The following is an 8958-nucleotide window of genomic DNA, read 5'->3' as shown; positions in this document are numbered from 1 at the left end:
AAAATGTATATTTGGTTCTCTATTGACATATAAAATATATATTGTGCATTAATCATTAACGTAACTGTATTTTTATGCATTTGTGTCCTGCCAATTATATTTGAATCATTTTTCTGGCATTTTTATCATATTGCTTTGTTATCCTCTTTTTTATTAAAAACATAGATTTAATAGTTCCCTTTTTTGTGTAGGCGTATGTAAATTTGCTGGTCGCAAAAGAAGGTAAATTTCTATGATGATGTAGTGGTGTTTTACGGTAAGCCATTTTTTGAATTTGGTATATAAATTGGAGTGTATTTATAATATATATATCCTTTAAAATTGCCGTCTTTACTCTATGTATTATGAAACGACTCTTGATGACATATAAAATATGTAAATGTTTCTCCTATTTCAAACATAAGTTAGCCATTTTCCAAAATAAATATAGAACAAAATATCATTAACTGATGAAAAATATGAAAGAGGAATTAGTGATCCATCTTAAGTCTCCAGTCTAAATCATTTATGTTTACTTCTCTAGCGACCATATACGTCCATTAGCATCAACACACCACTGCGGCAATATTGCTTCTAGTCAATCCCAAATTTGATTACTACATACTAACCTAAAATGAAATTTGGACCGAGATATAATATGACAATTCGTAGAAGTCCCTCGGTTTCTATTTACTTCGGATATTAGCTTTATCTCAAGTTAAACTTTGTGAATTTTGACCAAGTCCATACAAAAAAATATTAACGTTAACAATACCAAATCAATAGCCATTAGAATCATGATTCAATATATCTGTTATTGTGAAAGCTTAGATTGTTTTTGATAAATTTGGTCAAACAATAGTATAAAGTTTGACTTAGTTCAAAACTAGTATGCGGAGTATAAAGACGGAGGAAGTACTAAGGAGGTGTTTGTTTCGTCAGTTTTTGGCCGGGACCTGATTACAGCGATATCCATTACCGTTGCGTGTGTTTGGTTTGAGTCGGGCTGGAATCCCAAACCGCGTAATCGGTTACCGCGCTATACAAAAACGATTACGCCCACACCTGGCCGTTAAGCGATCCCATCCCCAATCCACCTTTCTTGCCCACGTCTGTTTCCTCTTCTTCCTCAACATCTTTTGCATCTGCCTCGCACGAGCCACCATGGCCGCCGCCGCCGTTGTCCCCGTACCACCAGGGCTGTCGTCCACCGCCGCGGTCGCGTCCGCTGCAGCCGTACCACCATGGCTGCCGTCCACTACTGCGGCCGCCTCCGTTGCCGCCGTACCACCACGGCCGTCTCCATTGCCGTTGTGCCGCCGGCCGCCGCAGCAAATCTGTCCTCAAACCACGTGTGCAACGTCCTCAGGTCTTGGTCGTGGAGCAGGAGAATCACGCAGGGGCAACCCTAATCGCAGTTTTCTTTTCTCATCTCTTGGTTACCGTTACCTGAGTGAGTGAACCAAACAAACCAGCGACAGTCCCATTACAGCCGCAAATGCGGGGTAACCTCATTACGTTACCATTTACGTTAACGGAGCCCCAACCAAACACCTCCTAAAACAATTCTTCCTGTCACCGATGGTGATCCTCAAATTTGATCTGTATTCTTGAATGGCACGATAAATTCTTTGTATTGCGATCTACGCTTGTAGAATTGTACTCTTGTGAAATTGATTCACTCATGAGAAGATTCGCGCGGTCCCGGCGTGTGAATTACGTGAGCTCATGAGACGATGTGCTGTAGCACTCGCGGCACCGGCGGCGCGTGGACATGGACGACGCCCTCTAGCGCCTGCACGACCTGCGCCATGGTTGGCCGCAATGCCTCGTCGTCCTGGATGCACCAGCACGCCACCCTGCACGTCCGCTCCAGCTCCTCCGGCCTCACCTGGCCGCGTAGCCGTGGGTCTGCCACGGCGCCGACTTCCCCATCAACAATCTTTCCTGCAGCCCACACTGGGAAGAAGGTCCACGAATCACTACACCCGCTTCTTGCCGCCTCCACCTCACTGTATCCCTCAGAGTTTCGTCGTCCCGAGATGAGCTCGAAGAGCACCATCCCGAAGCTGTACACGTCCGCCTTGGTGCTGATGGGCTGCCCAGAGATCCACTCCGGCGCCAGGTACCCGATGGTGCCCCGCATCGTCGTCAGCGCGCGGCTGAAGTCCCTCCCCACCAGCTTCGCCATCCCAAAATCGGCGATTCTCGGGGACATGTCCTCATCCAGCAGGATGTTCTCTGGCTTGATGTCACAGTGTATGATGCACTCGCGGCAGCCAAGGTGTAGGTAGGCCAGCCCTCTCGCCACACCGACCATTATGCAGTGTCGGTCGCGCCAGCTCAGGCACGCATCGTCGCGGAAGAGGAGGCTGTCGAGGGAGCCTCTGGGCATGTACTCGTAGACGAGCATCTTTTCGTCAGCCGATGAGCAAAACCCGAGGAGCCGGACGAGGTTCACATGATGGATAAGCCCCAGGGTGCTCACCTCGGTCCGGAACTGCTTGTCGCCCTGCCACCCGAGACTTTCCAGCTTCTTGACTGCCACCTGAACATGGGTCGAGTTGTCTCCCTTATGCTGCTTCAGGACGCCGTGGTACACTGACCCGAAGCCTCCGCCGCCGAGCCGGTCCGAGAAGTTCTTCGTGGCAGCACGCAGGTCGCCATAGCTGTACACGGCCAAGGAGGACCCATTCACGTTTGCCATTCTAGTCAGTCTCCTCCTCCGGGCAAGAACAATTCTCCAGGCTAGTATGACCGACGCACCCACTGCTGCAACACCGGCCAATACGATGCCAAGAACAAGCCATAACTTTCTCCCCATTTTCTTCCTGTCTACGCTGCCACGGAGGTCTTGCAATCCTCTTTCTGAAAGCCGAAGATAAAGGTCTGACCCGGGGCTGTCGGAGTCCACATAGAGTCGCTGAAGGTTGCGGAGCTCTCCGTGCCAGACGGTGCACTCCCCGGCAGAGAAGGCGTAGGCTTGGCAAGAGCAGCTCTTTAGACAAGTCGATTCACACTCTAGTTTGCTCTTGGCAGCGCCCACGGCGGGGGAGTCATCAGGGAGCTTCACGTCTGGCAGTGCCAGGAACCCATCCGTTGTCGATCCGTTCGGTGCGCATGTGAGCGGCCAGCTCCGGTGGCACCCACCGCTCCAGTCGCTGAGCGTCCAATTCCACTCTGACACCGGAGCGAACCCGGGCAGACACCCGCAAGGTAGCTTGCCGCTCTGATCGCAAAGGCCGAACGTGCCACAAAGCGCGTACACGTCGCACGACACCATGGGCGCGGTCCACAAGACTTGCCAGCTCTGGCTCGTGGGCATCCAGACGTACATCTTCAACTGGCCTGTGAGATCGAGCACGTGGCGCGCCATGGTTGCGTTGTCGTAGAGCACGTTGATGACGCGCCGATACGCCGGTGTCTCGACGTAAGTCGATTTGTAGATGAAGTTTTTCGGCGCTTCTGGCAGCCTCGCGAAGAAGCTCCCCGTCCAGACGCCGCTCCGCCAGTACACGTAGGAGCGGTTCCACATGAAGAAGATTTCGCTGGTGCCGTTGGGGTCCAGGGTGTCGCTGAACATCCCCGGTGCGGGGTCTTGGGCGTTTCGCCACGACGTCAGCGCCTGGTACTCACCGGTGAGCTTGTTTTCCCCGACCCACGCTTCGGGCACCTGCGTGTCCGTGGGGTGGTCGAAGCTCTGCCACAGCACGTTGGAGGAGTTGCCGCCGTCGACAAGGACCAGGTTGCCGTTGTCGCGGATCTCCGCCATGTTTTTTGAGCCTGGCGACAAGGAAGACGGCAGGTTCGAAGACCAGACGACGGCCGGCGAGGCAGAGGCGCCGGTTGGACCGACAAGTTCGAGGTTGCCGTCTTCAGCGGACACACGAAGCTCAGCGGAGGCGACAGAAGACAGGGGACTCACGCGGTTGCCCACCCAGATGATGGTCTGGCCGGGGATGTTCTTGTACCAGATCCCGAGGTAGAACCTGTCGCCGGAGCTACCAGCAGGGGTGAAGAGGCCGAGCTCGAACTTGCCCTGTGCTGAGGCCAGCGTGTCCTTGCCCCGCAGCGGACGCCGCGCCGAGAGAGTCGCCGCTGCACCCACTGCAGGGGCGAAGCACAAGGCAAGGGCCATGAAAGTGGCAGTGATCTGTGACATGGTGATGGTGGAGCGCTTCCGGATTGCTGGTGAGTGGTGAATTCTCAGGGGGTGCCGTCGAATTTACAGGCAGGTGAATGACGGAGACGGGTCGCAAGAAAAATCATCTCGCGAGCGACCCATGCGTGATGATCCCGCCATGTATATTTTATATTTTATGTTCTGCTGCTCGTGCATTCGTCTGTCAAAAAAGGACTGATGGGCTTTGAATTAGTCCGTGGCATGAGCGCTCAGCAGTTTGCCGCCAGACTGCGAGTCCACCATGGTGACGCGCATATACAAGGACTAACGGGCGAAAGTGCCGTTCGAATCTCCACGTCAAATGCTCCTACATAAACTGTAAAATCCAAAAATATTATTAAAAAAACTCAAAAAAATCTGATTTTTTCAAAAAACTTGCTTAGTTTTCTGTCTGCGTGCAAATTTTGATGATGAAATCACGTTCATAAAGGTCGGGAAAAAAATAACAAAATCTGCACTACAAAATTATTTTAAAAATTAGTCTTTTTAGCAGCAGTTTTTTTCTCAGAGCATTAGGAATTATTTTTGTTGACGGAAGTTGCACATATGTACGACATTCAATAATGTTTGTTGCCAGAAAAAGTCAGATATTATTTATTTAGGTAGTTTTTACTGTTCATGAGGTGCATTTGAACTCGGGAGCAGAAACTTCATGTCCGGTTAGTTCATTCATCCATGGAAGAAAAAGTTTGTAAGCAGGGGCATGAGAAGGTTTCACGGAGACAAACAGAAGAAAGACGTGAGAAACAAGTTTTCTGTGGCAAAGGGTCTTTTTTAATTCCAAAAATACATTTGGCGAGGGACGGCGGTCGGCGGCGCCCCTTCGCCTCACTTCGGTGCTTGTAGTAGACGGACGTGGTCCATGAATCTCGATGTAATTATGTTATTTATGATGTTCGTTATACAACTATGATTGAAGATAAATAGATTGAAAGTTTTCGCGCAAAAGAAATTAAAAATAAATGAGTGAGATAGTCAATTTCATTGACTATTGATCAGTACATTTTATTTGCTCTTATTCTAGGTCTTATGGATGGACTTTTGAAACCACTACCCACTAGACGATAGCAGTCTATTTCAATGACTCACGGTCAGCTGAGCCGCGCACCTCTATTCAGTATCTTGACATTGGTCTTAAGATCTTGTCAAAAATACTTTTGGAATAAAAGAGAGACCCTTCGCCATAGAAAACTACTCTCTCACGTCTTCCTTCTTGTCTTAGTGCAACCTTTTCACACCCTGCTTACAAATGTTTCCTTCTGTGGATGAATAAACTAACCATGTATGGAGTCTCTACTCTCGAGCTTAAATGCATCCTTGTGAATAGTAAAATAAAAACAAAAGTGAAAGAAGAAAACATTTCAAATTGGTTTTGCAAAAATGTTGTTCAACGTTGTACATGCGTGCGGATTTCTGTGAAGAAAAAACATTCCTAATTCTCTGGGCAAAGAAAATAAAGATGCTAAAAGAAACCTATTTTGAAAAGTAATTTGGACAGCCGATTTTGATATTTTCACCCAAATCTCCATGAAATGTGATTTCATCATGGAAATTTGCACGCAGTCGACGAAAACTAAGAAATGTTTGTTGTAAAAAGATCAGATATTTTCTATTTCACTGTTTATTTTTTTATTGTTGAGGCAAATTCATTTTTCACTGTTTATGCGGGAGCAATTGAGCTCAAGATTAGAACGCCATTTTTGCCCATCGATGATTCCAGATTTTCAGCTGCTTTGTACGTCACCATGGTGGACTAATTCAACGCGACAGCAGCCATTCATCGAAACCTTGTCCTTTTTTGATAGAGGGGATGCACGAGCAGTACAATTTGACCGGAAAAATATGCCGCGATAATCACGCATGTGTCGCTCGCGAGACGATTTTTCTCGCGACCCACCTCCGCCATTCACCTGCCTGTAAATTCGACTGCACCGCCTGAGAATCCACCGGCAAGCGGAAGCGCTCCACCGTCACCATGTCACCGATGACTGCCACTTTGATAGCCCTTGCCTTGTGCCTCGCCCCTGCACCGGGCGCAGCGGCGTCCGCTGCGGGGCAACGACACGCTGGTCTCGGCACAGGGCAGGTTCGAGCTCGGCCTGTTCAGCCCCGCTGGCAGCTCCGGCGACAGGTTCTACCTCGGGATTTGGTACAAGAACATCACCGGCTAGACCATCATCTGGGTGGCCAACCGCGCGAGTCCACTATCTGCTGTCGCCTCCGCCGAGCTCCGGGTGTCCGCTGACGACGGCAACCTCGAGCTCGTTGGTCGTGTGGTCTTCGAACTTGTCGTCGTCGTTGTCTTTCTCGCCGTCCCCTGGCTCGAACACCTCCAACGTGTTGTGGCAGAGCTTCGAGCACCCGACGGACACGCACATGTCGGGGGCATGGGTTGGTGAGAACAAGCTCACCGGCGAGTACCAGGTGCTGACGTCGTGGCGGAACGCCCAAGACCCTGAACCTGGGATATTCATCGAGACGGTGGACCCCAATGGCAGCAGCGAGTTCCTCTTCATGTGGAACCGGTCCCGTACGTACTGGCAGACCGGCCTTTGGACGGGGCGCTTCTTCGCGAACATGCCGGAGTCGGCGAGGGGGAACGTCCTGTTCAACCAGACGTACGTCGAGACGCCGGCGTACCGGCGCCTCACCAATATCCTCTATAACAACGAGACCATCACGCGCTTGGTGCTTGATCTCAGTGGCCAGAGCTGGCAACTCTTCTGGACCGCGCCCACCGTGCAGTGCGATGTGTACGCGCTCTGTGGCGTGTTCGGCGTTTGCGACCAGAGGAGCGAGTTGCCTTGCCGGTGCCCGCCCAGTTTCACTCCAGCGCCGGAGGGGGGCTGGACGCTCACCGACCGGAGCGTGGCTGCCGCCAGAGCTCGCCACTCACGTGCGCGCGCAACGGGTCAATGACGGACGGGTTCCTAGCGTTGCGGAAGGTGAAGCTCCTGGATGACCCGCTCGCCGTGGGCGTGGCCCAGAGCAAAGCAGAGTGCGAGTCCGCTTGTCTCAAGAGCTGCTCTTGCCAGGCCTACGCTTTCTCCAACGGGGATTGCGCTGTTTGGCCCGGAGACCTCCGCAATGTTCAGCAGCTCTACGCGGACTCCGGCGTCTCCGGGTCAGACCTGTATCTCCGGCTCTCGGCAACAGGATTGCGAGACCTCCATAGCGCAGACCGGAAGAAAGGGGAGAATCATTGGCTTATTCTTGGCATGACAATGGTCGGTGTTCTGGCCTTTGGAGCATCGTTAATACTGGGCTGGAGGATTCTTGGTGCCCGGAGGAGGCGACTGGCCAACATGGCCAACGAGAACTCTTTGACGGTGTACAGCTACGGCGACCTCCGTGCCGCCACGAAGAACTTTTCGGAGCGACTCGGCGGCGGCGGCTTCGGCTCGGTGTCCCACGGTGTCCTGAAGCAGCAAGTCCAAGTTGCAGTGAAGAAGCTGGAAGCCCGAGCTGGCGAGAACGGTACAGCATCATGGTCGGCATGGCGAGAGGGCTAGCCTACCTGCACCATGGCTGTCGCGAGTGCATCGTACACTGCGACATCAAGCCAAAGAACATCCTGCTGGACGAGGACATGTCGGCGAGGATCGCCGACTTTGGGATGGCGAAGCTGGTAGGGAGGAATTTCAGCCGAGCGTTGACGACGATGCGGGGCACCATCGGGTACCTTGCGCCGGAGTGGATCTCCGGGCAGCCCATCAGCGCGAAGGTGGACGTGTATAGCTTTGGGATGGTGCTCTTCGAGCTCATCTCGGGACGACGCAACTCCGAAGGGTACAGCGAGGTGGAGGCGACAGGGACCATGGAGCGTGGGCGTCGACCTTCTTCCCAGTGTGGGCCGCGAGGAAGGTCGTGGAAGGAGAAGTGAGCGTCGTGGCTGACCCGCGGCTGCACTGCGACGTGAGGCTGGAGGAGTTGGAGTGCGCGTGCAGGGTGGCGTGTTGGTGCGTCCAGGGCGAGGAGGTGCGGCGCCCGACCATGGTGCAGGCCGTGCAGGTGCTGGAGGGCGCCGTCCAGGTCCACGCGCCGCCGGTGCTGCAGCACCTTGTCACGCTCACGTAATATACACGCCGCTCACGCAATACACACGCCACGCGCGTGAATTTTCTTACTAACTAATCGATTTCAGAACATGACAAGTATAGGAATGGGTGTACACATCTAGAAGTGCCGACCAAAACTGCAGCTTCTCCGTCGCATCGACTCTTTTCCAAGTAGCTAGTCTAGCTTGTTTTCTCCTATTCACAATGACTGTTGGCCAGAAGCCCGACGCCAAGCTTAAAGACGGTGGGTCGAAGACGGGCTTAAGACCCGGATATGGCTTAAGGCCCGTAGTTACAATCATTATTATGGTAGAACTTGTAGTGCAAGGCAAGAATAGTTAAGAGTCCGAGCCGGACACTCTTATGAGCCGGCCGGGACTTTGAGAGCTGCTGGGCGCCAGCCTCCCTATATAAAGGGACGACCCGGCAGCGGTTTAGGGACAGAAAAAGATCTCGTCGAGAGCCAGGCATAGCAGTTAAGCTCCCTGGTCATCGAAACCCTAATCAATACCACCACAAACTGGACGTAGGCTTTTACCTTCACCGTAAGGGGCCGAACCAGTATAAACCCTCGTGTTCCTTGTCCCGCTTAACCCCTTCAAGCTTCCTAGTAGCGATGGCTCCACGACTAAGTCCTAGCTCGAGGACATCTGCCGTGACAATTCCATGACAGTTGGCGCCCACCGTGGGGCCAGCGCACGGTGGATTTGAGTTCTTGAAGGGCAGCTTCGAAGGGCT

General features: G+C 52.3%; 1 protein-coding gene and 1 pseudogene across 1 annotated transcript; one reads left to right on the top strand and one right to left on the bottom strand.

Moving 5' to 3' along the window:
- Positions 1 to 1567: 1567 nt before the first annotated feature.
- Positions 1568 to 4309, bottom strand: LOC109769516 (G-type lectin S-receptor-like serine/threonine-protein kinase At2g19130). The gene has a single exon (XM_020328252.4). It carries the CDS (start codon positions 4139 to 4141, stop codon positions 1706 to 1708), a length of 2436 nt encoding a protein of 811 aa, XP_020183841.1. The 5' UTR covers positions 4142 to 4309; the 3' UTR covers positions 1568 to 1705.
- Positions 4310 to 6058: 1749 nt separating this feature from the next.
- On the top strand, positions 6059 to 8391 carry LOC109769520 (G-type lectin S-receptor-like serine/threonine-protein kinase At2g19130; annotated as a pseudogene).
- Positions 8392 to 8958: the final 567 nt, after the last annotated feature.

Source organism: Aegilops tauschii, chromosome 7 (assembly GCF_002575655.3).
Source record: "Aegilops tauschii subsp. strangulata cultivar AL8/78 chromosome 7, Aet v6.0, whole genome shotgun sequence".
NCBI classification, from domain to species: Eukaryota; Viridiplantae; Streptophyta; class Magnoliopsida; order Poales; family Poaceae; genus Aegilops; species Aegilops tauschii.
This window is presented reverse-complemented; position numbering and strand designations above follow the sequence as displayed.

Coding starts and splice junctions, on each gene's coding strand:
- LOC109769516 (XM_020328252.4), bottom strand. CDS start 4,141: ATGTCACAGATCACTGCCACTTTCATGGCCCTTGCCTTGTGCTTCGCC.